At 51.8% G+C, this 27,406-nt stretch overlaps 1 protein-coding gene across 6 annotated transcripts in view; it reads right to left on the bottom strand.

The window, feature by feature from the left end:
* Positions 1 to 27,406, bottom strand: part of Kcnq2 (potassium voltage-gated channel subfamily Q member 2) — a 58,761-nt gene that overhangs the window by 8,877 nt on the left and 22,478 nt on the right. For 2 of the 6 annotated variants that reach the window (XM_055596071.1, XM_055596068.1), the window contains exons 3-14: positions 27,012 to 27,138; positions 26,559 to 26,734; positions 25,479 to 25,604; positions 23,404 to 23,514; positions 22,731 to 22,826; positions 19,265 to 19,359; positions 18,020 to 18,049; positions 14,910 to 14,978; positions 10,891 to 10,920; positions 2,372 to 2,595; positions 1,605 to 1,713; positions 996 to 1,127 (exon numbers count right to left, since the gene is read on the bottom strand). In XM_055596071.1, coding sequence (XP_055452046.1) covers positions 996 to 1,127; positions 1,605 to 1,713; positions 2,372 to 2,595; positions 10,891 to 10,920; positions 14,910 to 14,978; positions 18,020 to 18,049; positions 19,265 to 19,359; positions 22,731 to 22,826; positions 23,404 to 23,514; positions 25,479 to 25,604; positions 26,559 to 26,734; positions 27,012 to 27,138 — 1,325 coding nt within the window. Of the gene's footprint in view, positions 1 to 995; positions 1,128 to 1,604; positions 1,714 to 2,371; positions 2,596 to 6,286; positions 6,341 to 10,890; positions 10,921 to 14,909; positions 14,979 to 18,019; positions 18,050 to 19,264; positions 19,360 to 22,730; positions 22,827 to 23,403; positions 23,515 to 25,478; positions 25,605 to 26,558; positions 26,735 to 27,011; positions 27,139 to 27,406 lie in introns of all 6 variants that reach the window. The other 4 variants (XM_055596074.1, XM_055596070.1, XM_055596073.1 and 1 more) reach the window with 3 other exon arrangements.

Genomic DNA, 27,406 nt, shown 5'->3' with positions numbered 1-27,406 from the left:
CACACACACACACACACACACACACACACACACACACACACACACACGTGAATGACGTATGTGGCCAAGGGTGTGTGCCTAGGAACCTGGGAACAGTGGCAGACGGAGGCTGTGTATATACCTGTATACTCCTGCCCACGGGGAACGCACACTTGTGTGCGCTGTGCTTCTGAGGATGTGTTCCTGTGAGCACGCCGAGGGTAGGTTGGAACAATCATGGGAAGGGGCCTGTATGTGAACACACCTGCACATGTTGGATGCATCTGTGTGGGGGTGAACTCAGGCCTTACTCGTGTGTACACAATGCATGTAAGCAAGCCTGTTCTCACACACACAGAGAATCCAGTGGTTGCCCCTGATGTGCTTCCTACTCAGGAAGTAGGACTCCCCCTCCCCATGAGGGAGCAGATGGCTGGATCTTGGAGGAACAGCGCCAGGGTCCCTGGCCACTGCCCGGCAGGGAGCACAGAAGTCCTGTGTTTCCATCTCATCACAAAGCACTCCCTTACCAGCACGAATGTGCATACCGCACACATGCATACAGATGCGTCAGCACACATGTGCGCATACACAGCACAGCCCATGGTGCCCATACACACACCCACACGTCACAAGAACGTTTGCGCACACGTATGCACACATGCATGCACTTGAGCATACACATGAGTGTATTCGGATGCCAACACAGATACACATTCACACACATGTGCACACATATGGACATGTGGACACACACACATACACACACTTGCTAACACAGTACAGGTGAGTGGAAGAGAAAAGGGAGGGGCAGAAGAAATGCTAAAAACAGACAGAGAGTGTGAAGACACAACAGAAAGCAACGAGAAGCCAACAAAGTGGGAAGAGACCTCCAAAGCTGGCACTGGCCCTGTTCTGCACACCTGTCACCCAGCCCTTGGTGCCCCTTGTGCCATGCCTGGTTTTGTCCCGGTGGGCCCTGTTCATGCCCAGACTGGACAGGCAGGGGCTCTTGCCTGGACTGCAGGCTCTTGATGCGGGACAACATGTCCAAGTGTCCAGCGGAGTATTGTTCAATGACATCCATCACGTCATATGGGCGCAGGCTCTCTTTGAACTTTCGCTTAGATACCAAGAACCGCATAACGCTGCAGGGACGGATAGATCATGAGTTCTAGACAGAGGCTGTGCTGCCAGAAGCCACTTTCCATATCCACCTGCCTGTCACCCTCAAAGCAGCTCCACGACCACAGTTCCCTGGGGAATAGTATCCACTCTCATCTTGGCCATCTGCTCACCCCTCCCCACCAGGGTCCACTCAGTGCTCATTGTAAAGACAGGGTCCCATCCTCCTTGGAACCACTGGTATGGGACAACAGTTAGTTATCTGAAGACATCCTCTCGCCCTTGTCCCCACTGCATCCATACAATCAGGGGCTCTCAGGTCCAGCCAGCTCCATCAGGGCTTCCTAGCCCTCTGGGAACAAGCTGACAGGTACAGGAGCTGGAATGGGCAGGGGTCCTCCTTAAGACTCCCAGTAGCTATGGCCTTTGGTGGTTTGGCAAGATCCCATGAGGTCACTGAACGGGGCCTTTCTCATGCAGATTGGGCAGGGGTCCCTTACCACACAGCTCTGATGCTGACTTTGAGGCCAGGGGTAAGATCCTCGGTCACAAACTCGCAGTTACAGCTCTTGTTGTCCTCCACGATATCCTCCCCAGGGAGGCTTGCTTCTAGGTGGAAGGGAGCGCGGGCCATGAGCAGACAATCACAACAGGATGCAATCCTAAGCCTGACCCTCAAGGGCCACTCAGGCTTCCCCAGGATAGCCCTTCAATGCCTCTGCTGCACTGGAGTACCCGCTAGGCCTCTCTGCAGCTCTCCTTTCTCAGGGTCTTCTCCAAAAGCTATTACCTGGACAACAGGAGGGTTTCAAAGGACATCTCTGCCAACGGACAAATGGATAACCACATTGTGGTCACGTTTCAGCCAAGAGATGAAGAAAGTTATAACCCTTGACAGCACAAATGAGCCTTGCAGGCACCATGCTCAGTATGGAATGGCTCAATACCATGCATGTGACATGCGCTGGCTGGAGGTAGAGAGATGTAGGCACAGAGCCCAGTGCTGGGCCGGAGAGGGCCTGGGTGACATCTAGAGGGTTCAGGGCCTCTTGTCCGTTACCTGCAGAGGTGGACCACCAGTAATGGAATTACAAGATGCCAATAAGGATGTGTGTTTAAGTGGTTCATCTTATAGGTCGCCACTTAAAAGAATAAAAAGAGGGGGTACCCGCTCTAAGAGGCTTTTATTTGCGCCCTATAGCCGAGCACTGACGTCCTTCTCCCAGCATCCATGAGTCTTGAGGAAGGTGATGCCGTACTGACCCACCTTCTGAGTTCTGCCGGGAAGCAGCACCCTTGATGCGGAAGGCCTGGCGGGCACGGCTTCGATCACCAAAGCTCCAGCTCTTGGGCACCTTGCTCGGGCTGTCGTCCAGGCTCTGATCAGCACTGGGGGACCTCCGGACCGTCTGGGCCTGGGGAGACCCCTTCCCCTTGGCAGCTACGCCTCGGGGGCTGGAGAAGACACGATCTTTCAAACTGACCTTCTGACTGTTCCCAGGATAACCGACCGGCAGACAGAACAGGCAGACAGACAGACACACAGAAAAATAGCAAGAGAAATCACTCTGGAAATAACAGGTCATGTATCTCTGCAGCTGATGGCCTGCCCCGCCCCCCCCCCCCAAGCCAGGAGGAATATGCAAGTCCAAAGAATAACCGACCGCTGGGAACAGGGAGCAATGGCTGGTGAAGCACGGGGTAGAGGTGAGGGGCCGCAAAGGCGTGGCCAGAGCTGGGGAGGCAACGGCGGGGCTCCTAAATCATTCAGCTATCGCCACAAGGTGCCAGAACCCTCTCCACACTGTCCTGTCTGCCCCCCCCCATTGGATCTCTTCCCTGGACCTTTGTCTGGACTAGCCCAGCCTGTGGCTTCTCCTGTTGCCTCTTGCAGCTGCCCCTGGACTGCCCCCACCATCATATCTCCTGTCCCAGGACCATTAGGGACCAGGGCTACAGCTAATGTGTCTTGATCCACCTCAGCCCCAGCATTTTCCCCCAGCATTAGCTGCTTGCCCTCGATGTGGGGCTGATATCCAACACTGTTTGGTCTCTGGGATTCAGATCCCTCCCCTAGGATGTTTCTAGGAGGACATCAGAGATGAGGATTCTATAAGGCTAGGCTTCTACGATCACAGGACTGGTTGTCCTGACCCTTGGTCCCAGGTGATGGTTATAGAAATGGAGAGAAGATGGCCAGCCCATAACCAAAACTCTTTCCCACTGGGCTGTTGTTTCCAAACTCTAGAAGTTCCTAGGACCTCAAATGTTTCTTCATAACCCCAGAGTTCAGCATCTCACTGTGATCCATACAGCATAAGACAGAAAGTGGGTCTGTGACGAGGTTGCTCCAGGAAGAGGTGGTCTCCGCCCCTTACTCTGAGGACAACATGCCTCTGTACAGGCCTTTTTCTATTAATGACTCCACCATTGCTCCAGAGGCAGAAGGTAGCAAGTCTCTTGTGAAGTGGGACTCACTTGTTCAGCCACATAGGAGCCATAGGACTTCCCAGGGTAGCTTCAGGACTAAGGGTAACTCTAAGGAAGTTGCCATGTTCAGTACTGCTCATCAGTGCCTCAGAACCCAACTTCACACCCAGCCACAGCGCCCCACCATGGGCCACAGCCAGAGAGACAAGTCCAAGGCAATGCAGCGCCGGCTATACAAAAGAAGATGGCCGCAGGTCAAAGTCCACCCTCCTTGGACTGTGGATGGGGCTGCTGGCCCACCCCACCCCATTCAGACAGTAGGCAACTTGGGAGACCACCTGCCTGCTCAGGCTCTCTAAAGGAGAGGAAGGAAGAAGAGAAAGCCAGTGGCACAAAACTCACACAGGGAAACTGAGGCAGCTTCAAGGTGTCCCGTGTCCTGGGAGCATCAGGAGCCAGTGGCATCTGCTAGCTTTGGAAAATAGCCCTGAGTCCAGACTTTTGCGCTCTGCTGAAACACTGGAGGCCACACATCAGGCAAGTAGTGGCCAGGGGCACCCAGAAACCACGTGGCTCCCTGACCCCCTTTTAAACAGAAAATCCTAGTTGCATATAAAGAAAACTGGATATTCGGGGATTTGTGGCTTCCAAAATGTTCTCTCCTCCTATGGGCCCCTCTATCACAGGAACTATTGAAGACCCAAGACAACATGTCTCTCACGGTCCACCTGGGAGAGGTGAGGTAGGAGCTGGACTGAGGAAGCTCACACTTTCCAGTAGACTCGGGGTCTCTTCTTCTGTCCCCTCCAGCTTACGCGCTGATGGAAGGGAAACAAATCACCACTAAACAGTCTGGTGTTGATCACCCTGAATGAAGTCACAGAGCAGCCTTCCTGGGGTCCCAGGAGTCACTCTGTGTTGCAACAACTTACAGTCAGTGGCTGTCAGGCAGACTGAGCTGCAATGGCTGGTGCTTACTGCCTCCTGACCCCCGGCCTCTGCAGGGGGTTACAACAAGAAGGACTGGAACAGGTCCCTCTAGGCAGGTTAGCCAACATCAGCCACTTTTCCTTCCTAGTAATGATTTCTACCACAGCCAACCAAGATAAGTTATCAACCACACAAACCCAGGCCTGGACTTTAGCCCTTCACAGGGCTGCAGCCCACAACAGAGGTTCAGCTGCCAGGAAAAGGACCCCCACTTTTAGTCTTGCTTCTTCTGTCTCCAATTCGGCACACTGTCCCTTCCTCTGAAGGAGGCTCTGATAGAGAAAGGGACGAAGTGGATTGCCATTGCAAGGACACTCAGTCCCCACACAGCCTTCCACATCTCTAGGCCCTGAATAGACCCCCTCTCACCTCTCAAGCCACCAAACCAAGATCAAAGCAAACATTAGGTAGGAGGGCTCTCCAGAGCTTCCCCTAAAGCTCCAGCAAGAGAGCCCATGAACAGAACTACCCTGTATGGTGAGGGCCATGACACCAGCCAGGAGTCAAGCTCAGGAAGAATCTGGGAAGCAAGCAACCTCCACCCTCCCTCTTCCTATCATCCTCCTCAGAGTGAAATTAAAAAAACAAAAAACAAAAACAAAAACAAAAACCCAGTCATTAGATGGCCCTTGCCCTGGTCAGTGCATGGGCTCAGCAATGCAGGGAGCCGGCATCCACAGAGAACTACCCAGCCTGTGCCTGGATTGAGGATGCCCAAGGGACAGTCCACAAGAACACAGAGGGCAAGGCGGACTTCGGCAAGGCAGACTTCAGCTGGGCTCCTGCAGGCCCATCCTTTCCAGCCCTTCTAATCTTTACACAGCTTGACCTTAGCCTCTGCCCTAAAGGTTCAACCTGAGGCCAGAAGCACCTGGTCACATATGCCGTGGGCAAGCAAGGCAGCTTCAGCCAAGGCCTGAGCAGGCTGCCTCCCAGGGCAGTCCAGACACCCAGCTCCCTGTCTGCAGCTGTGACATTGTCCCCACAAGCACCCGCCTCTAGTGCACAGAGCCAGCAGAGAGGCTCGTGGGGTAGGGAGGTGGCCCTCAAGCCCCTCTCCCAGTGGAGAAGGACACGGAGCATGCACAGGTGCAAATGCACAGCATGCTGCTCGGCACAGCTGGCCACATGCACATGATGGGGGCTCCCCCATGCGGGGGCCACCACAGCTGCCTGAACGTGACTGGGTTGCACCAGCCAGGAAAGGGACAGGCATGGGAGGGCAACCAGGAGGCAGGGGCCCCAGAGCAAGCAGGACAGATGCCTTCACACATGGACAACAGACAGGGAAATGGAATAGGAAAGGTGTAGTCAAGGTGCAAAGGGTTAGGAGGCTTTTCACCATCCTGTTTCCTGTCTTCTCTAAATCAGGCCTGCAAGTCAGAAGGGGGAGACATGGCCTCTGGCTTTCGGAGGCCCTGAAGAGCCCAGAACACAGCGAGCTGCCTCCCTCAGTGAGGTGCCGGCTAAGGATCGGTCCTTAACGCCTAGTAGAGGTACCAGAGTGGCCGGCCCCAGAGGAAACATTCCCTGAAGGATATCAGACTGTTTCTGTGGCAGTAACCCTGGCCGGCCAGCCCCCTGCTCTGGCAGGAGGGGGTTCCATCTGGAGTCAGAGGCCAGGCGCCCAGCTCTGCCCTGCGCTTAGGCGTCAGGGAACTCAGAGCTGGGTGGGCACTGTGCCGGCTCATCCTGAACCTCTAGTAAGCGGGGAGGGCAGGAGCGTGCAGCGTGGTCAGTCCGTGCGAGCATTGCGTGGTACCTAGAGTGTCCGGGGCAGCATCCACACAGGCACCCTCGGCACGGTTTGCCTTTACTGGAAATGAGGAGAGCATAGTTAGTCCCGGGGGCGGCGACAGGACCCGGACAGAGAGCAGGTAACTGAGGCACTGTGACCACCCAGGGAGTTTGGGCTCACAGTCCCCCAGCCGCAGCGTTGGCGTCTGAGCAGGGACAGTGAGAAAGGGGTGCGCGCAAAAGTCTTCAGCTGCCTGGGAAAGAAAACAGTTCTCTATTTTTGGAGAAAAATGATCCCTGTGTTTTTCCTCCAAAAATACCTTTTCCTTCCAAAGCCAGAGTGTGGGTTCATGTTTTAAGAGATGTATTATTTTTTGCTATATTCATGCCAACAAAAATAATAATAATACATGAACCGAGATATGGCAGGAGGCCAGGTGTGGATGGAGATAGTCTGGGAGGTGACCACTGCAAAGCATGCGCCTTTTAGGGAGGGAAAAATGTGCAATTTAACTTGACAAACTAGTTGGCAAGCGGCAAGGTTTTGCCACACCGCCCTATGGCTCTGGCGGCAGTGGGCTCCGACTTATTCAGGAGGCAATGGCTGCCCCCAGTTAGAAGGAAGAGCAACAGAAGAGGCTTGGGGACATACCATATTTGGAAGGACTGATCAAGTACATTCGTCTGGAAGTCCATGAGTCTACCTTCTTGCCATGACCTGGGCTAAGAGAGCTCCAAGGAGGAGCCTCAGCAAAATCCCAGCAAAACATTGACCCTTTCTAAGAATCCCCCAAACCCTTGAGATTTGTTTTTCATTAGAACATGCAAAAAAAAATTAAGTTAAAAAAAAGAAAAAAGAAGGAAGGAAGGAAGAGAAAAAGAGAGAGCCAGTGGATCTCTGAGGTCAGCTTGGTCTACAGAGGGAGTTTCAGGACAGCCAGGATTATGCATAGAAACCCTGTCTTGAAGAAAAGAAAAGAGAAAGAGAGAGAGAGAATTACAAAAAAACACTTCTTTTTTTTTTCTCCAGGACTTCCCTCTTTCTGTGTAGTTATAACAGCTCTTCACATTGTCCCATATAGAACCATCTCAAGTCAGAAACAAACAAGCCCCAGGATGAAATCGTCCGGCAGTCCATTTTCCATTGAACATTTATCCGAACACGGCCACTTCCTGTTATGTGCCATGATGCGTGAGCCTTTCCTCAAAGGACTCACTTCACTAACTGGAGTAAACAGAAATTAAAATTGGAACTAGTTTCTGGAGAGCACCCTGCTAACCAGCTAGTGCTCAAACTGTTCGTGCAGGACTCTGAGCACCCAGAAGACTTCTGCCCAAGCATCCACATAGGTTTGGCATTCTAGGTATACAAGCAGCTTTGGACTCCTTGGAGACACAGGACAGAGGCTTGAATGCTTGGTGCCGTCTTACTACAGGATGCTGTCAGCAGCAGCATTCCCCATGACTTGACCCAGGGTTAAACAGGCTATTAAGCAGGTGAGTGTCTAGCTCCTTGACTCCTAGCCCCCATGTACATCCTTGGAACAAAAGACAGAGGCAGTCCATGTCCAGCACCTCTGACAAATGTCCCCTTTGACCCCAGCTCTACAGCTTCTTGAGAAGCCTGAGGCCTGCAATAGAAACCACGTCTAATAGCTGTATTGTCTAATGTGGTAGCCAATACCACACCTAGCCACTGAGACTCAGGAATGAATACCAACTGTGTCCATTTTAATGAATGTCACATGTGGCCTGTCATTCTTGTCTTGGAAAACATAACTTGAGAACCTGACAAGCTCTGGGGAAGAGGAAGATGCTCTCCATCTTCCCCTTGGTGGTGCCTGAGTGGTGGGTGCCAAGGACCTCTAATTTGGGCTGGTGTAAAATTGTTCATTCCCTCTGACCCCATTTTTTTTCTGTTCCATCAGCAAAGTCAAGCAAATGGTTGGCCAGTCTCCATCCCAGGCAGATGCCAACTGGCCAGCCCATGAGGACACCAAGTCCAGTGGGAAACAGATATGCCCACAGACACAGGCTAAGGCCAGACAGGGCAGATGGGTGCTAAGACACACAGACACCTCCATCTGTGAAGAAGACTGGACCCATATGGACAAGAAGGGCAAAGCCAGGGTTTGGGGGCTCTTTAGGCATAGGGTAGGAGACAATGAGGAAGAGACAAGCCCACCGAGGACAGTCACAAAAAAACACTGGTACAGCACAGGCCTCAGCTCCCACCTGCCCTGGTTCCCCTCACCCAGATATCCTCAGTGTTTCCAGCCTAGTCATGTAGGTCTCCTCGGAAACAAGCCACACAACGCACCTGCATCCTGAGTCACAAGACGAAGGGAAGGTCCCTTTAGGCAGCTGAGGGAGAGGTCCTGGGTTCACACCACCCACCTGCCCAGATAGATAATGCCAGCTGGTCCTGCCAAGCAAAGTGCAAGGCTGTGTCCAGAGCCAGACAGAAACATGGCTGCTGACGATTCCAAGGACAGCAAGACTCTGGGGAGCCGGGCTTGCTCCAATGAACTTAGCACTTCAGACAAGGGCCCAGTGACAGGCTCAACCCACCATCTGTCACTTAGGTAGCAATTTTCTGTACACTTCCTAGGTACTTGGTGCTAAAGAGGGGGCATAGCTGCTCCTGGCAGAAGCCAGAGGTACCACTCCACCCTCCGTTACCTGGCCAGCAGGTACATCCAGTGAAGGAGTAGAGGTCTTCACTGACAGACACTGTTCCTCACTCCCTCAGCACTCAGGTCTCCAGGTGCCCCAACCTCCTCGAGGATCCCAGTGTCCGTGCAAAGGTCCTGCACACCCTTCCCAGGGACGGCAAAGGTGCCGCCTCAACTGATCATTTTGGGAGCAGGGCGTCCTGGAAGGAGGACTGGGTCGGCGGGCGCTGGCCCTCGGGGAAGGGTGTGGAGGCACAGGCAGGCAGGGGCCACTGACACGCGGGGCAGACAGAGGAGTGGCAGGGTGGAGCGCAGGGGAGCCACGGAACATACCGGAGAGCCAGGGGGCTCCCATGGGTCCTCACCTTGAGTCCTGCTTTCAGGGTCAGCACCTCATCCCAAAAGACAGAGCAGACGAGAAAGGGGCCCAAGAAGGGCAGTGACAGTGATTAAAGGCACTTGGGGGCAGCAAGATTTTCCAGATGGGGGCAGAAGAGGAAGAGAGAGAGAGAGAAAGAGAGGCTGAGACGAGAATCGTGCAGGGAGCGCTAAAGCTACGGCAACAAGAGCAAGAGACTGCTGGAGGCCGGAAGCCTCCTGGGCAACTTGTCCCCGGTCAGGGTCAGGCATCAGGGTAGTGTGGAGATGACACAAGAAGCCTCCAGCCCCAGCGCCATCAGGGCAATCTTGGTCCACCTGGGGCACGGCTGAGGTTAGGCTAATATCAGCCCTGGTATCCAACAAAAGGGACTCCCAGCCCCAGGGTCATTGGCAATAGACCTGAGAGAGAGACAGACCAGAACAGCCCTGATGGACAATGAGGAGTTGGGGCAGGCACCCTTGGGCACAGTGAAGCTGTGCTACTCTCCTGCTTTACCCGCATCAAGGCCCGGTGAGGCTGGCTCTCTTACCTCCACTTGTCAACAGCCAAGACTACACTAGATCGCCTGTCTCTCTTCAGCTAGCTTTCTCAATGACCAGGGTTCCCCATCATTGGCTGTCCCTTTAACTGATTTGGGGAAGCCCTGCCAGTCTTTGCAATTCAGGGCACTGCCTATAAAAAAATCCCCTTTTGTAGGATGGGAGAAGACAATGCCTTTCTCCGGTGGAAAGAGAACAAATTCAGCCTAATTCCACCGTCCCCTGCACAAGAGCAGTTTTTATATATTTTAGCTCATCCTGCTATCCAGAGATCATGGGAGGCAGGCAGAGCCCTTCTGAGACCTACAGTCTATGAGTCATATTCATGCTGAACCTTGTGGACAGGTCACTGGTGGGGGGGCACTCAGCTAAAGGCCTTGGACACCCGGGCAGATGCTGGGTGTCAACTTCTGTGAGACGGTCTTTCTTTGCTTATAAGTGCTAGTACAACAGTCTGTTTCCATCTTTCTCTGCCAAGCAGAACTGACACTGCAGCCCCATCTAACCAGCCTGAGCATACAGGAATCTTGGAGGCCAGCAGGGACCAGGAGAGGAAGCAGTAAGGTAGGAATGGCCATGGAAGTGTGAGAGGGGATAGGGCACCTCCACCTCCTCAGGAGGACGCTGGCTCTCTCCCACCCCAGGGGCTATCAGGATAGCAAGGTCCCTCTTCCCCTCTTCCAGCATCTGGCCCTGTATTCTCCTTCCAACTAGAGTGATGGGAGGGGTCCTAGCTGGGGCTGCAAATTCCAGCAACATACTTGCAAGGCACACAGGAATCTCAGCCTCAGAGTCCCCTGTGGGACTGGACTATGGCAGGGTTGGGAGGGATGGTCCCAAGAAGCCCCACCACGAGCTGCCCAAATCCCTGTGAGGAGGCTGTAACTGAGCAGTGACCCCGAGTGTGCCAGGACTCACAATCACTTGCTGCGCACAGAAGCACACACAGGGCCCCATGACACGTGTACACAGAGGGAGCAAGGCAAGATAGGCATAGCACACACTAGAGCAGCTGGAGGCGGGAGGGACTGACCTTGGTGATGGCTCCGGTTGTGGCTCCTTCCTTCAAACAGAGGAACAACGAGTTAGTAGCTACTTCCTCTGGCAGCCCCGTGACACATGCAGTGGCCCAGGAAAGGGGACCTCCCTTGGCCCCGCTAGGATCCCTCTGACCTGCTCAGGCTCCTGGCCTCAGACCTGACCCACCCTCATGTCCACAGGTTGAGTTGCACGTAATGGGACCCGATGCAGAGAACCACCCTTCTCGAGTACCTGCCCTCTTGGTGAGGTACTACCAGGACTAGGAGCAAGGCTCAGGGGACAGACAGAAGTCCCAAGGGAGCTGTGATCTGTAACCCAGTGGGCTCTTTTATTGGATACTAATGAATACTCATTCCAACACAATCATACGAGTATAATTAATAAAAGTTTCAAAAAGAAAATGTAGATGAAGAAAGTTCTTGGCTTAATGGAATTTCCCTCCTTCTGTGCAATTTCTCAGTGTCAGCAGGAATCAGCCAAGGACTTTGCCATAGCCCACGGTCAGTGCTTGTTTCTGGGCCAGCAGTCATTCCCAGGCTTGCAGAGCTACTGTTTGGCCATTATCTGTTTTATTGGGGTTGGTTCTTTCTAGTGGTAAGAACTTGATGGTGGCTGGATCTTACTTAGCTTGAGAAGGGAAGTTAAGGAGTGACCCCTGGTATCCTCAGGAGGGCAATGCCAAGTCAAGGGCTTGTTTATGTGCGGCAAGGGCCTGTCACTACATTTCCAAATACTTTCCACAATAGGTACTGCATCACTATGAGGTTAGCAGAGAAGTGACAGCAGGGCAAAACAGGGTTCAGCCATGTTCCTGAAGCTCCTGAGGGTAAACCCAAGCCATCTCAGTTCCTCCATGGCCCTCACGGAGGAGTCGCACATCCGTAAGGATCTAGTTTAGGATAGTCCCCAGCACCGTGACCCTGTGATCTTTCCTGGGTGTCCTGTTGGGAAGTCAGATGGCCTGAACAGTTGAGGGCATGTTCTCACTTCTACCCAACCCGACAGCCCCAGCTGCATCTAGGAGCAGTTGGACACTCAAGATTTCCTTTCGTGGCTCGGGCCACAGATCCGAAGTCAAGGTGTGGGTAGGCACTCCCCTAATGTAGCAGGGAAATGTCTGCCTCTTCCAGCTTTGGGGGTTCCACATCCTTGGCTAATAGCTTAGCTCTCCGGTTTCTTCTTCCGACTTCTCCTTGTGTGCATTCCAGCTTCCCGTGTCTTCACTCCTGACCTCTATGCAGACAGTAACATAGGTGCTGAAGCTCTTAACTTACAACCTGTGCAAGGGCCTTTTTTTTAGATTAAGGTCATGCTCACAGACACAATTTGAGAGTTGATGCTCACACACCCATACTCATGTGTATCTAAGGTCAGGAACACGCCACCCATCCCCAAATTCCTTAAGTCTCAACTCACTGCGGTATCAACTCTGTGTCAAAAAGCACTTAACTGTCTGTTAAGCCACATAAATGAAGTTGGCAAGACTCTGGGGTGGTGATCCCAGGGGAAAGCCCTCTGCACACAGGCATTAAAAGTAAATAATTCGCTTAGTGGCTGGGATGGCAAGTCAAGCACAGGGTGACAGTCCCTCTCAAAATGGAAAGGTTGATCAAGGGGTCCCTGGCTACCAAAGTTTGAAACCCAAAAGGCGAGTTCAACTTAGAGTCAAGCGTTAGTGACAACACTGGCCCTGTCGATTTCTGCCTCTGCTGCTCTAAGTGACTCTGCTAATGTCCCTCCTGCTTATAACAATCTACAATATTGTCTTTATTTCACTTGTCCCTGTCCTTTTCCTTCCATGCTAGCAGTGTTTCTGATGCCCAGAACTTTGTGGTACCCTGAGGAGCCCCAGAGTGGCTGTTACTAATCGGGGGGGGGGCCCTCTGTGTAATTCTGATGTGACCCAAGGCAGATGACACTAGTCAGCAGATTCTTACGTGGCACACCGCGGTGACCCATGGTAGGATTCTTTGGTAAGGAGAGTTCTCCGTAGGACCTTGAAGAGAGGCTCAGGATGAAAGGCTTTAGTCAGGAGAGTCCTCTGTGTGACCAAGAGGTAGTCCAAGAATGGATCCTATTAGACCTGAGCATCCTATTGAGGGCCTGAGGTAGCGGAGGTGTGGATGTCATTCTACAGTCCTCTGCACAGCTTTCCTGGGTAAGCACCTTCATTCCTGACTTCCATAGTGATGATTGATTGGACCTGAGTTGCACACCTACTTTCTTCCTCATCTGCAGCCTGTACTCCCTAACTGACCAGCCCCTCCCTGAAGTGCTTCTCATCAGGGAGAGCCATTTGCTGTTCATTCAAGTTGAGAATGTCCCAGGTCTCCAAGTTCAAGTTTCTCATAGGGGTTCCTCAACTTACTTCTCTTCTGAAATTTGACATTAAACATCAAGGAGAAATAGGGCTGTACTTTTCACAGTTTGCAGCAGACCTCCTCCAATGTCTGAACACCCAAACCTACTTCTTATGATTTTGCTTTCACCCAACAGGGGAACAACACTCAGGTGAGCCTTTGCTACTCTACCACAGGTGCCACTTTTCCTGGTATTCAGTAACACGTTCTTTACTGACTTGTGTCCCTCTGAATGGTGCCAGAAGCACATTCAGTATCAATTCCCATTTAAGTTGGTTATGAAGTATCTCCTTGAATGTATCATGTGCTGAGGTGTTGGTCCCCAAATAGTGGCATTCTTGAGAAGTGATTGAGTCAACCTCATCCCTGAGTTAATCCATTCATGAGTTCATAGTGAATAGGCTATTAGCAGGTACAAGGAACGCAGATAGAGACAGATCAGTGGAGTGTGCTTTTGAAGGGTGAATCATGCCCCTGGCTTCCTCTTATCTCTCTCCTCTTAGCAGCCACAAGATGAACAGTTTTCATCCATCACACCTTCTGCCATAGTGTTTCTGACTTGCCACATCCTACAAGCAGTGGGCCCAACCAACCATAAACTGAAACCTCACTTCTTAGGAGGCCTCCTAGAGAATCTTTTAACATCCATATATCCGGATATTAGCCATCCCTTCAAGGTAGTGTGGGTGTGCTCTGATATGTACTTCAAACCTCCAGGCCCAATCATTACCCAATTTGAAACCCACTGTCACACTTTGGGGTGCTTCTTACAACAGCACCCCACTTTATAGCTTTTAAATCTGAGTTGTCTAGAGCTTCAGTAACAGGACAACGATGTCTTGAGACAATCAGGTTGTTGAGCCCACAAAAAGTTACTCTCTTACAGTCCTGGAGTAGAGACACCAGAAGTCAAGGCATCTCCATGTTGCACTCATTCCACAAATTCTAGGGGAGGACCCACCTCCCAAACCACCTATCCAAAGCGGTTTGGCTTGTGGCTATCACTATAGCCTTTGACTGTGTCTTCATTTAGCTTCTTCTCTATGAGTTTCTCTAAAATTCTTTCCTCTTATATGGACATTATAAATGGATGTGGGGTCCACTCAGAAAATCCAAGTAAAATGGCTGCTGGAGGTCACATTAGCAGGTTTGGAAGCTCCCACATATGTTCAGGAACAGGGTCGACCATCAGCCCACTGTCACCTTCCTGCCCTTCCAAAGGCTCTTCAGAGACAAGAATTTGCTTGAGGCCCTAACCCTATTCTCTATTTCTGCAAAGCCCTTCTTTACACCCATCACTGGTCCAAATATTGTGAAACACAATTCTGTAATTGCAAAAGAGCAGGTAATACTTTGAACATGTTACCACCCAACACTGAGAGAGGCAGTGCTGGGACACTACTTCCTACCTGGGTCTAAAGAATGAGCCATGAATGGAGCCAGATGATCCCTTAGCAGAGTGCACTCTTTACCCCACCCACCTTGTGCCCCATCCCCTCAACCAGCTACACCATCAACATCATCAAAACTAGTGGCCGAGCATACTCCAGGGCTTTTTGTCACTGGTCAAGGTTATGGAGCCTCTCAGGAGACCCAAGATGCCCACCCTACCCCAGTGTCCCAGCCTGAACTTAGGAGACCCTGTGCTGACCTGAAGGTGAGTCCAGATTTGCTCTTGAGATTCCTCAGCAGCTCTAGCTGGTTCAGAGGTGGGATGAGTCTGGGGCAAGAGAAGGAAAGGTGAGTAAGACTAGCCTCCATGAGAGCTGAGACTCAGCTCTGCACACCCACACCTCCTTCATCCATGGGAGCAAGCAGCAGGTGCAGAGCATGAGTGTAGAGCACCTGAAGCTCTGCGCTCAGTGCCTCCCCCTCTCCCAAGCTCCAGGGCTCCCTTCTCTCTCTTTCTCATGTTGTTCCTGGGGCCTCAGACACAGGAAATGATCAGGGCCCAGCCTGGACAGCAGGCCATGACAGCCCAGCACTTCAGCACGGAATAGATCAAGAGAGCAGAGTTCAGGTGGCGTGCCTCCTCCTGCCCTCTCTTCCACCCTACTTCTCTGTCCCAGAAAACTTTCAAGGAGCTGAAAACACAGCAGCCCAATGTATTCAAGGTCTCAGACCTTTAAATCCCTTTGCAGAGCTTCTTTGTCTCCAAAGGCTGGAATGGTGCAGGGGAAAGGTCACAGAAAAGGGCTTTGCTGGGCAAAGAGAAGCTCATTTCCAGGTCTATAGGATAATTAGCCTGGACAACTGAGGGAAAAACTCTGGTCTCATCAGGCCCTGATGCCTTGAGGACCCTCAGCATGTAACCTGGCTCTGTTCCTTTTTCTGTCCAGGCCACACATTACTCGCAGCCCCATACCTGCCCTCTGTGTGCCTACCCTGGCATTTGGTCAGTCCATAGCCAGAGTCTCAGGGAAGGCATGCTTCTATGTGGAAGGTGAATCTCTTCCTTCACGGGGGTAAATATCTGCTCATCCCATCCCATTTTCATCCTTATACTTTCAGTTTCCTCCTGGCAAATTCCTGCTTCATGAAATTCCTCTCATTTCAGGATAAACTCAACAGTCTTTGGGTCTTGTGACCCCAGACCCTGCCACTCTTATTCCAATTCTGACCCTACCTGCTCTAGGACTGCCTCACTCTGCAGATCCTTTTGTATCTCTTTCAGCACTGGCTTCCTGGAGCCCCAACTACACGCCAGGCTCCACAGGACACCCCCCCACCAACCTGTTCTTGTCTTTCATTCTTGACCTCTCCCCTCAACTAAAAAGCACAGAACTTGGGTTCTTACGCTTCGGTTCCTGTGGCAGTTAGCCACCTCCTAGGCCAGCACTGTCAGCTACCTCTCTGTGTGACCATAGGTACCTCCTACGGGAAATGTCCTGTGACTTCCACAGTCTTCTGCTTACGTTATTTGGACTCTCTCGAAATACTCTCACCATCTCTCTGCCCCACGCTGTTCTACTAGATCTTTCAAACATACCCAGCAGCCTTGCTATTCTCCCACGCAAACATTTCATGGCTCCCCACCATCTCCAAAACAGAAGGGCCATTGAGTTCACTGGCAAACTTGCTCTTCACTCCAATCTTGTTCTTCTACTCAGAGAGACCCACCCTATACCCCTGGGCTACTGCTGCCTTGAACTGTCTTCTCCTCCTCTCTTCTGTTACCCTCATCGGTTGCACAGGCTGTAAGAGTAGCCACGTCTGGGCCCTCCTTGATTCATTGCCATAGCCCCAGAGCCAGACCTAGAGGGGCTCTGGAAATGCTGGTTAAAAAAAAAAAAAAAAAAAACAAAACAAAACAACAACAAAAACAGGAGTCCCGTGAGCTTCTCTCTCCCTACCCTTTTCTGCCTCCCCTCCTCCAGACCATTCATCGTCCTTGACGAGTCAGCATGAAGCAAGAGCCTAGCATTCAGTTAGTTAGCTAGTGCCATGAGGGCCTCCCTTCCACTTTTTCACCCAGCCCTGGGTCCTGGAGCAGGGTCTCTGGCAGAGCCCTCTGCCTTGAACTCCCACAGTCATCACCAGCACATAGGCCCAGGTTAGACACATGTAAAAACCAGCCCTCCCAGCCACACTGGACGCATGCCCAGGACACACAAAGCAGCCACCAGGACAGACACATGGAGTGGGGCCGTGCACATAGCTGGTCAACCCTGAGCAGTCACAGAGGATTGGGGGAGGGACAGCTGGGGGAGGCTCTACCCAGGATGAGCTAATCAGAGAATACTGTTGGTCTCATGGGACGACTCCAGTCACACAGGCTGGGGGCTCTGGGGTGGGGGCATTTTCTTTCTGGGTGTGGTGCTGGCTGGAAGAGGTGGGCCGAGGGGAGGAGAAGCATGACAGGACTACACACGGCTCTTCCGCCTGCCAGGGGACTGGGAGCCGGGAGAGGCCAGACATCAGCCACTACTTCCACAACTCCCTGAGCCTCTGGGGTCTGGGATGATGTCCAAGGCCTTGCCCAGGAGAACAACCCTTCTATTTTTTTGAGAGTGCTTGATCTCCTAGGCCAGTTCCTACAAAAGGCAGAAGACAGGTCTCAGGTCCAGAGAAAAGGACCTGTACCTGCTACTGAACCAGGCCAGGAGAGACCCTTTTTGTAGGGGTGTGCTGGTACAGGGGTCCTCAGCACAGGCTCTGCTCAAGCAGGTGGGAGTGTGGCTCACCTTGTACTTGTGGGGTAGTTTCCTGAGTGGCACAGCTGCCTGGCACATGGGCAAAGACTGTGTTTCCTGCTTCCCACATGGGCCACCCAGAATAGAGACTGTGGGGTTGTGGAGAGACTCGGGCTCTGGAAGGGAGACCCTAGGGCGAGATTCTAGTCTGGGATGCGCTCCTGGTCCTAGATGCAGATCCCTCAGAAACATGACTGCCACTCTGCTCATTAAGTGGGGCAGTGGGGTGGAAGAGAGGCAGGGGCAGGGAATTACAGCTGTAAGACGAAGCAAGAAGCGGGCCAAGGAACAAGACTCCCTGAGGACAAGGGATCCAGCAACAGGAAAGCAGCAGCTAAAGAAGCAGGAGTCAGGGAGGCGAGGTGTGCTCACACCGACGCAGAAGGAACTACAGGTTAACACAGGGATTCCAGGCAGGAAGAGCCACTAGGGACAGGGTCTGACGACGGCAGCATGAGGACTATAGGGCAGGTGCTCTAGGATGGGCTATGAGCTCTGGAGGGCTCGCCCCACCCCAAACTCAGACAGACGAGAGCTACACACATCTTCCATCCCATGCATGTCCTACCTGGAGGCCCCATAGGTTTGAGTTTGTGAGCTTTCAAGGGTTTCACACACACACACAAAGGGAAAAGAACCAAAAATTTTTTAAAAGAACGGGATAAGAAAAAGAAAATGAAAACAAAAGTTGAGGAAAGTAGGGGAAACAACAGAATAAAGAAAATTAGCCCGTAGCTCAGTCCTGTCCCAATGCCCTGCAAGGAGCATAGAGCTTGGGGCAGGGCCAGGTAGGGCTCAGGGCTCCAGAGAAGCCTGGAGTGAGTGCCAAGGGAGGAATGGCAAGGCCATCTTTGTCTCAAGCAATGCCCTGCCAAGACTGACACAGGCAGGAAGGTCTATGGTCTATCTGACCATTGCTGCCTGTCAGATCCCTGAAGATGACCCTCAGCCCAGGAGTCCTGGGAGAGCTCTGTGCCCATGCTACCTGAGGATGGCTCAGAAGGACAGGACCAGATGGAATGGAATGCTCTGACTGAGGTAAAGAAGCTGAGAAAACACGGTCCAACCTCTTCTTTTTTCAGTTCAGGGTGAAGAGACAGCACCCAAGAGGCTCTGACTTACAGTACTGGACCTCACACCTTCATCTAAGCTTAAGCTTTGTGCACACAATTACCAAGCCAGTGATGCCACCTGTCTTCTGAGCAGTGGCCCACAGGCCAGCTGGCCCTGCCCCTGGTGGCCCCCAGATTCTCCTAGCATATCCTGTGTTTTGTATTGTTGAGGATGCCAGCCCCCCCTTGACAATATGGTGACTTTTCTAGCTCTAGACTCTCACTGTTGTTTGGGTTATTCCCTAGACACACACACACACACACACACAAGCATACACACACCATAGCTCCCCTTGTCTTTTCTGGAGAACACAGTCAAAAGAACATGGTCACCACCATTTCTTCTTAATCTTGGGCTGCTGGAGGACCCTGGCATTGCGGCCTCCAGCACTAAGGCCGGCAGCCATTTCATGGGGCGGCTTGGAGATGGGATCACAACACGATGCTACCCAAAAGTAGTGGAGTGAAAAACAAAGGATGGGTACAAGAGAGTAAGAAATAAGAGCCACAACAATACTTTAAAACAAAGAACAAAATCAATACTGGTGAAATAAACCACACAGAATCCTTTGTGGAAAAAATACATACACTTGGAAAAAGAAAGAAAGAAAAGAAACACAAATCAATGGGGTTTACAGAGCAAATGGAAATTAAAAAGCAAACCGCCATGCAGGGTGGTGAGGCCGGGCCTGGCGTAGTACCTGTACATGGGCACAGTGACCGTGCGTTCGTAGTACTGCCACGTGGAGTGCAGGTCGGTGCGTGAGAGGTTAGTAGCGTAGAATCTCCAGGCAGACTGCAGCGGAAAGAGGTGAGATTGCTGTGGGCGGGCCAAGGCTACCCTACGCTCCAGGGACCTCACCCACACAGAACTGCAGCCCCCATGCCTGTCCTCGCCCCACAGCCTCGGTTTAACCTCGTGGGACAAGCATGATGCCTGCAGAAGCTGGTGGGGTATGGGAGATACTCTGCCGTGAGCCATGGCGATCTTCTTCCCCTGTGCCTGTCTTGACATCGAGTGGGTCATTTCATTGATTTCTCCATCCAAACAAGTCTTAAACCCAGCCCCATGAGACCCGGGAAAGGGGTGCAAAGCTGGGACATGATTCCTTTCTGCAAGCATGGTGGCTCAGGCTCCATCTTCCTCGCTGGCTCTTTCTACCCCATATACATATCTTTCGTATATTCAACACAGTCCACACAGCATAACGTCCACCATTTTGAGTCCTTCAGTAACCATAGCCACCATCTATCCACAGCTTCTCACCCTCAGGAAGCAACGCCTAACGTAGACACTTCCATTCCAACCTCCCGCCAGGCCCTGGCAGCATCAGTCTTTTAGGGTCTGTGGATTTGACTCTGTTGGAAATTTCCCATCTACGGAATCTCATGATTATGTGGTCTGCCTGTTAGCTTCTTGCGTGGGGAGACTGAGCTGACCTTTGTGCACTGAGCTTCTCTCCTTTGGTGACCGAGTAACACTTGGTTGTACAGATATGTCATATGCATTCTGATCCCTCGCCAATGAGCATGGCCGTCCCGTATTCTGTCTGTTACGCACAGAGTGTTATAAACACAGAGATTTTGGCTGAACGCCTGTTCTGGGTTCCAACAAAGGAGTGAACCTATGTGTAAGGTAGCAATGACACGTGTTACTTTCTTTTCTGATTTTTTTTTTCTTTTCCCTTTGGAGCCAAGGGTAGAACCCAGAGCCCTGCACATGGGAAACAAGTGTTCTACCTACCACTGAGCCAGCAATGACTACTGCCTTCCGGGCGGTGGCTACACCACACATCCCATCAGTGGCATGTGAGCACAGTCACCAGGTTCCCACCAACACTCTTCCGGTGAGTGTGAGGTGGCAGCTCACGGTTTGATCTTCATTCCTCTAATGGCACAGCACCTTCTCACATGCTCATGGCCAGTTGTCTCTCTTCTTGGGGGAAAAAAAAAGTGTCTATTCAAGTCCCCTGCACCAAGACTTTCTGGGTATGTGTTTCTGTGTTTGAGCCATTGGGGTTCTTTATATATTCTGGATATTGAGTTCACGTCCAAACTTTTCTCCCATGCTACGGTTGTCTTTTCACTCTTCAGTGTCTTTTGAGGTACACATCTTTAATTTTGATGTTCTCTAATTTTTCTTTTGTTACATATATAAGAGACAAAAAAACAAAAACAATAAAGCTCGCTTACTTCTAAAAGAGTTTAATAGTCTTAACTTTTTTTTTTTTTTTAATTTAAGGCATCCCAGCCTAGCTTCAAACTCAAGAGCTCCTCACCTCGGCCTCCGGAGTTCTGGGATCACAAGTAAGCACCACAAAGCCTAGTCAAACGTCATCCTTTAAAAGAGTAAGTAAAGCTCCAGGCAGAGCGGGATGACACATGTCTATTACATAGAACTTAAGAGGCTGAGGCAAGAGAGTCACAGGAGTTTGAGGACATCCTGGGCTACGAGACTCTGCTACAAACAAGAAAACAATAGCAAAACAGGTCTCCAGCTGTCCCATGCCGTGTGCTGAAACAGTTCTCAGCAGTCAGCGTGGTGCCCTCATCTGAAAGCAGTTGACACGTGGGCTTACTGTTCTACTGGAATTCTTGTCCTTATGTGAAAACTATGCTGTTTTGATTACTGTAGCTTTGTAATAAATTTACAATCCCCATAATGTGTTCTCCTGCTGCAGTGCTGTCCTGGATATCCAGGGTCCATTGTAACTCCACAGACACCTTAGCATTAGCTTTTCCATTCCTACAGAAGGGGGGAGGCCTGGACTTATGACAAGTGCACTGAAACTGCATATCAATGTTTGGGAAGAACATTCTAACAAGATTAAGTCTTCCAGTCCATGAACATGGGATGTCTTTCTACTTACTTTGGTCTCCATCAATCTTTCGATAACACCAAGGACTACGGCCAGGATGGCCAGGCTGACTTCTATAGAATGCAGACAATTTGGGGGCACAGAAGTCCTGGTCCCCTCTCTGAGACTCCCCCTTCCAAGCATTTTTCTGCTTGGGAGCCAGAATCATATCCAGGTGATAAACCTCTTGAAAAATTAGTCCTTCTACCCCTGCACCTACATGAGGGCTACTGGGGTCACTGCTAACCAAAGCTTTGAGCCCCAAACATGCAGGGAGGTCAGCTTTGCTCAGAGGAAGGACTCTTTGATCAATGGTGCTACCACAGTGCCTTCACCTTGTGACCATGCATCATAAATGGTTTGGAGATGTCTTGAAGCTCTGGAAATCATCTTGAAGTCCACAGAGGGAGAACTGTGCAGGCAAGACAAAGAGATTGCCCTGTCCTAATAAGGAGGCACTTATGGGTGAAGCATGGAAAGCATATGCTATTGATCTTTGGTGGCACTTTTAGCAGATTCACAGGCTCCTCTGAAATAACGTTTGAAAGGAGTATATGTGGGTGGTACTCAGTTTATACTGCCCCACTAAACCTTTTGGTCCCACAGACATGCAGTCATTTTCTGGTTCAAATTCAAAAGAGTTTCTTTTGGAAAGTACAAAACAATAGCCATATGTTTTGCGGTGAAAGCTATGCAGTACATACACAAAAGGAGGCTGGACCCAAGGTCAAGATTGTGAAGTCCACATCTTTAAAATACAAAGACGGGAGCCACATTCAGTTGTCAGGAAATCCTGGCCAACTCCAGGGTCCAGCAGGAATCTGTCTTCTACGTGCATGTTCAGGTGGCCTCCACATCCCACTGGCCCCGAAATGGTCAGACCAGCTAGATAAGCCCAGGGCAGGAGGCACAGTGTCCACAGCTCAGGTCGAAGAGGCACGGATGTGGGTCAGGAACGACCTGCTGCCAGACTATCAAACTCTCTAAGCTGTGGGTTTCAGAGCTGCAAAATAGATGTAATGAGACACCTACCTCACAGGGCACTGGAGATGACCTAGATGGTTCCTGGGACAGTATGACCTGAGCCAAGTGCCCACTGGGGACAGGACCACCCAGCCTCACTACCGTGTCTGTCTAAACTGTTCTTATGCTGAACACAACCTTGTCTTCCAAACACGGACCATGGCCTATCCATAGACAGGGGAAATCCTGGTACAGCCACTGTCAAATGCTAAGATCCTGGTGGGTTCCATTCTCGGTGAGGTGGAATCAGAACAGGGGTTGGTCTCTAGCAGGGACTAAGGCTCACCTGGATCAGACCTGCTGCAGGGTTCCGCCGCTTCTCAAAGTGTTTTTGCCGATGCTGCTCTTGGACTTTCAGGGCAAAGCCGGATCCCAAAATGCCCTGCAAGTCACTTAGGTCAGACCACATCCTGGGGCCATACCCCTCCTTACCCTTGCCTACAATACTGTGTTTTGCGGGTACAGCTTCTTACATACTTGGAATTTCCTGGTACTTCCCCATCTAGAGAGCAGGCTAGGGGAACCTATGGCCAGCAGAAGGCAGCACCTAGATCCCAAACAGTAGCCCTCCTGGCCTGCTCTGTCCACAAGGCAGCTGCAGCCAGCTGCCCTCTGCCAGCCCCAGTGCAGCCATCAACATACCCGTCCCATTCTGTATGATTAAATGAGGGCCCCACTGTCTAGGGTCAGTCAGATGGGAAAGCAACAAAAGTCAACAGAGCTATGTCAGAAGGCCTGGTCTGGAGACACTCAGTAAGAGTGTGCCTACGGAGGCCACAGGCATCTAAACCAGAGAAGCCTCACTCTGCTCTGGTATGAGGCCTCTCTAGGGACTGTGAACCCCACAGGGACCTGCTCCTGTCCAAGATCTTTACAGTTCACAGGTGGCCGGTGTCAAGAATTCCAGGCGCCTCTGAAATCCCTAACATCCCTAGGGTAGGAAGGGGTACAGGACTCACTGCGGGAAGAGCGAAGAATGAGACACCAATGAGGGTAAACGTCGCTGCCAACAGCCTCCCATTCCAGGTCTGAGGGTACTTGTCCCCGTAGCCAATGGTCGTCAGGGTGATCTGAGGGACAGGGGACTCTGGTCACATGGGCAGGCTGGCAATGGCCTACCACAGAGGCCACAATCCCAGGCCAGATGTCCCTGCTCAGTCTCGAGAAGCTCACCCAAGTAGTTCAGGGGAAGCTGGACACTGGTGGCCACTCAGACTTGGCTGGACCAACAGGAGGGTCACCCTTCCTAAATCATCCATACTAGAGCAAAACAAGGCCAGGGTAAGCATAGGCTGTATTTATTCTGAAATCCCACCAAACCCAAATCTTTCTTCTACACTGAAAGAGGAATCGTTCCCAAGGCTCCCCTACTTGACACTTGAGGGGTAGCCTACACAGTTTACACAGGAAGCAAGGAGAGCAGTTTCCATCCAGGTGAGTTGCTGGCATAGCTAAGCCCTTGCTCTGTGCTCACAGGTAGAGGGCGCCAGTGATCTGATAAGTGCCCACCAAGTCAGGAGACAAGAGCAAGGAAGTACAAGGATGCCAGGATCCATAGAAGGTTAGGAGTCAGAGAAGCCTAGAGAGTACAGTTCAGGGAGGATGGGGGACAGTCTAGGAGTGGGTATGGCCCAGGAGGGGAGAAGGCCAGTGGTGGTGGGTAGAAGGTGGCCAAGAAGACAGGTGGGTAGTAGCTAGAAGCTGCATTTTAGAAACCAGTAGACATTTTAAAATACAAAGATTACTTTGAAACAATAAAGATAAAAAGTTTGCTTCAGTTCTGAAAAAGAAGGAAGGCCTAGGCCCAAGAAAATTTGAAGATGGACTACATCACTCTTCACAGGACTCTGGAGCTTGCTGGGTACAGCTCAGGACCCCTGGGTGCCGAGCTGACTTCCTCAGCAGGGCCTGGGTATACACAGAGAGTCCAGCTGCTCGCGTCTGTGCCCATCACACACTCTCTGCTGCCAGTTATCTCCCAGCCTTAAACTCCTGATAGCACTGCTTCTTCCTGAAAGAACACAGGATTCCAGGCCTGTGGCCATTCATAAGATCACAAACAAACCGCCCTGTGGCGTCATCCCAGGGGAAGTTGTCTGATCTCTGCCAGGGACTCTGCAAGCACAGCACCTGCCCAGATCACCACCTCATGGCTTTTCAGGTGACAACAGCCTCTGTCCTGAACCTCCAAGGAGTCCAGAGCACCGGGGGAGGAAGGGCTGCGAGAAACCCATTTCTGTCTCATTGCAGTGGGTTAGTGTGGTCTCCGGAAAGCAAGATCAGAAAACAGGAGCCTGGGGAACCTGTCATCCATGCCCAACCAAGCAGAAGTCCAGCGATGTCCAATAGGCCCTTCTGAAAGGGGGCAATGAGAGAGAACTCCCGGAGCGTCGTAGGCAGAGTCAAATACAGGGAGCCTCAGGCACAAAGGCCACTTGGGTAGAATCAAGTCTTGGGAGAAGCAATAATCAAGGGCCACTGTCAGCAGGCTTGCAGACCACCTGAAAAAGCTCCATCTTCACTTCAAATTCTCCCTTGTCTCTTACAATGAAAGTCAGGACTGACTGGAGGTGGGAAGCCAGCAGCAGGTGGCCTGGAGTGGTGGCAGTTGGCCTTGGGAATGAAAGGCCATGATAACAACGTTGCCTCCACCCTCACGCTGCTCCAAGGTTATCTGGAGTGGGGAGCCTCAGGGTGGCTCTATTCCAGTCATTATTCCCAGAGCCTCAGTATTCCCCCAGCCCAATCTTCCTCCGACACAGTATAGTGTCAAGCGGGAGTTGCAGGAAGGTCATGGGAAGAAAGAAACCCAGTCTGTCCCCTATTGCATCTACGAACGTAATTTTCACATCTCCATATGCCATCATGTCCACAGCCAGCCACCAGGTGGCCTCCAAGAGACGTGCCCACCCAGCTTAACCAAAGGGCAGTTAGTTCTGGCCCTCAGGCCCCAAGGGACAGGGTATATCGTTAGGATAGCAGTAGCAAGAGGAAGTAGAGGAGGAAGAGACAGTGGTCAGTGACCAGGACTTACCAGTCCCCACCAGAGTGCATCTGCATAGGTGTCAAAGTGGTCATTCTCACCCTTCTCTGCCAAGTACACCAGAAATGAGGCCAGGATGAGGCAGAGGAAGCCAATGTACCAGGCAGTCACCAGCTCCTGCAAGGGCAGGAGACTGCATCACTGTCCCACTCAAGTCAGCCTGGACAGTGCCCAGCATGGTAGCCCTTCCCTGAACTGTGCATCTCAAGGACTTTGGAGGATGAAATCCCCTCCTGGTACCAGCAAGGTACAACTAGAGTAGTACTGTGTCAAGCAACAAGGCTTGACATGTCAGGGTTGGCAACAAGGCTTGTCCTGAATGATCAAGAGTGACTTCTGGATGTACAGAGCAACTTTCCACTGACCTGTGGGTAGAGCATCCAGCAACCCAGTAAACATCCTGCCCGTGGCTGGAGAACACATGCCCCACAGCCAGCAGCTGTGAGCCCAACACTGTTTAGATACTGTGGAGATATCCCCAAGAGGGGATGCAGGCCTCAACAGGTATATCCTCAGTTTCCAACATTCAGGGTGTGCAGTGTAGGAAGAGAGAGACCAGGCCACAGGGAGCTCAACTTCCCCAGGGCCCAGTGTCTGCCCCCACACCATCATGGCTGACAAAAAAAAAAGGGGGGGGGAAGCAGTATAGAGAGCATTTGAGTCAATTAGTATAATGTGCACAGAGGCCCCACAGCACAGCCTGGCAGGAACCAGGTCTTGGCCACTCCTTCAACATGGAATGTGTACCCACAGCCACTCCATGAGTACCCTGGTCAGCAGCCACCACAAGCCACAGCTTAAACAACCCCTAGGCAGGTGATTCAGGCAGAGTATCGATCCAGGCCTTAGAACCAGGAAGGGAAATAAATGCTCGGCTACAGGGAGGATTGCTTAGACTAAGAATTAAAAAAAAAAAAAAAACAGCATCTGAAGACAAGTGAGGAAGATAGGTAGATAAAGGGGGAAGCTCGTTCCTATCTTCCTGGCCCCTGACTACATCCCACTTAGAGCAACCTTGGGCCTTGAGGCCAGGGTAAACAGCAGGCCCTAGGCCGGGCCAGGGCTGCTTACCTTGCTGTGAGCATAGACCACTGATCCCAGCAGCTTCCAGGTGCCACCCCTCCGGTCCATACGGATCATCCGTAAGATTTGCAGAAACCGCAAGCTCCGAAGCGCAGACGTGGCGAAGACATTGCCCTGGGAGCCAGCAGCCAGCACAGCAATGGAGGCTATCAGCACCATGATATCTGTGGGAGACAGGTACAGCTCACAAGGTCTTGTCCCCTGGGCCCCAAGAGGAGGGACCAATGGCCTCATAGACATGCAAGGTTATGTAGGGCCCTGGTGTCCAGGATAGACTGCCCAGTACTCTGTCCCTCCCAACATGTAGGCCCTGTCAGCCATGGGCTCCAACTCCAAGTCAGTGGTGAGAAGGAATTTCCAGAAGGCCCTGCCCTCTCACTCAGCCCATTGTGGCCACGGTAGAAGCAACTCCTGCCCAAGACCCAACTCTGGTGGCCTCACCAATCACACAGAATGGCTTCCTGGCAAACTTGAGCCTGCCCCTCCAGCCGCGATACCGGCAGCAGCAGCCCGCAGCCCAGATCCTCACAAAGTACTCGACACCGAACACCACAATGGTCACGATTTCCTGGGAGGTGGGAGGAACACAGGTGAAGACACTAACAGGCCTTAGGAGGGCTACCTGTATAGACACGGCAGTTTCAGGACAGTTCAGGACCTAGAAACCAGAGCTGCAGGCTTAGCTCAAGCCCCACAGGGCACCCGGCTCATGTCAGTCAGGACTGAATCCCTGCAAAATGCAGATCTTCCAGGGACTTAGTGCTGTCAGCAAGTGCTGGCCTATAGGCTACCAGGGGAGCCATGCTTCTCGCCTCCCTTCTGAGCTGCAGTGGGAA

This window comes from Psammomys obesus, unplaced genomic scaffold (assembly GCF_907164565.1).
Source record: "Psammomys obesus unplaced genomic scaffold, mPsaObe1.curated_primary_1811, whole genome shotgun sequence".
Classification (NCBI taxonomy): domain Eukaryota; kingdom Metazoa; phylum Chordata; class Mammalia; order Rodentia; family Muridae; genus Psammomys; species Psammomys obesus.
The sequence above is the reverse complement of the archived record's forward strand: the minus strand, read 5'-3'. Positions and strand labels throughout refer to the sequence as shown.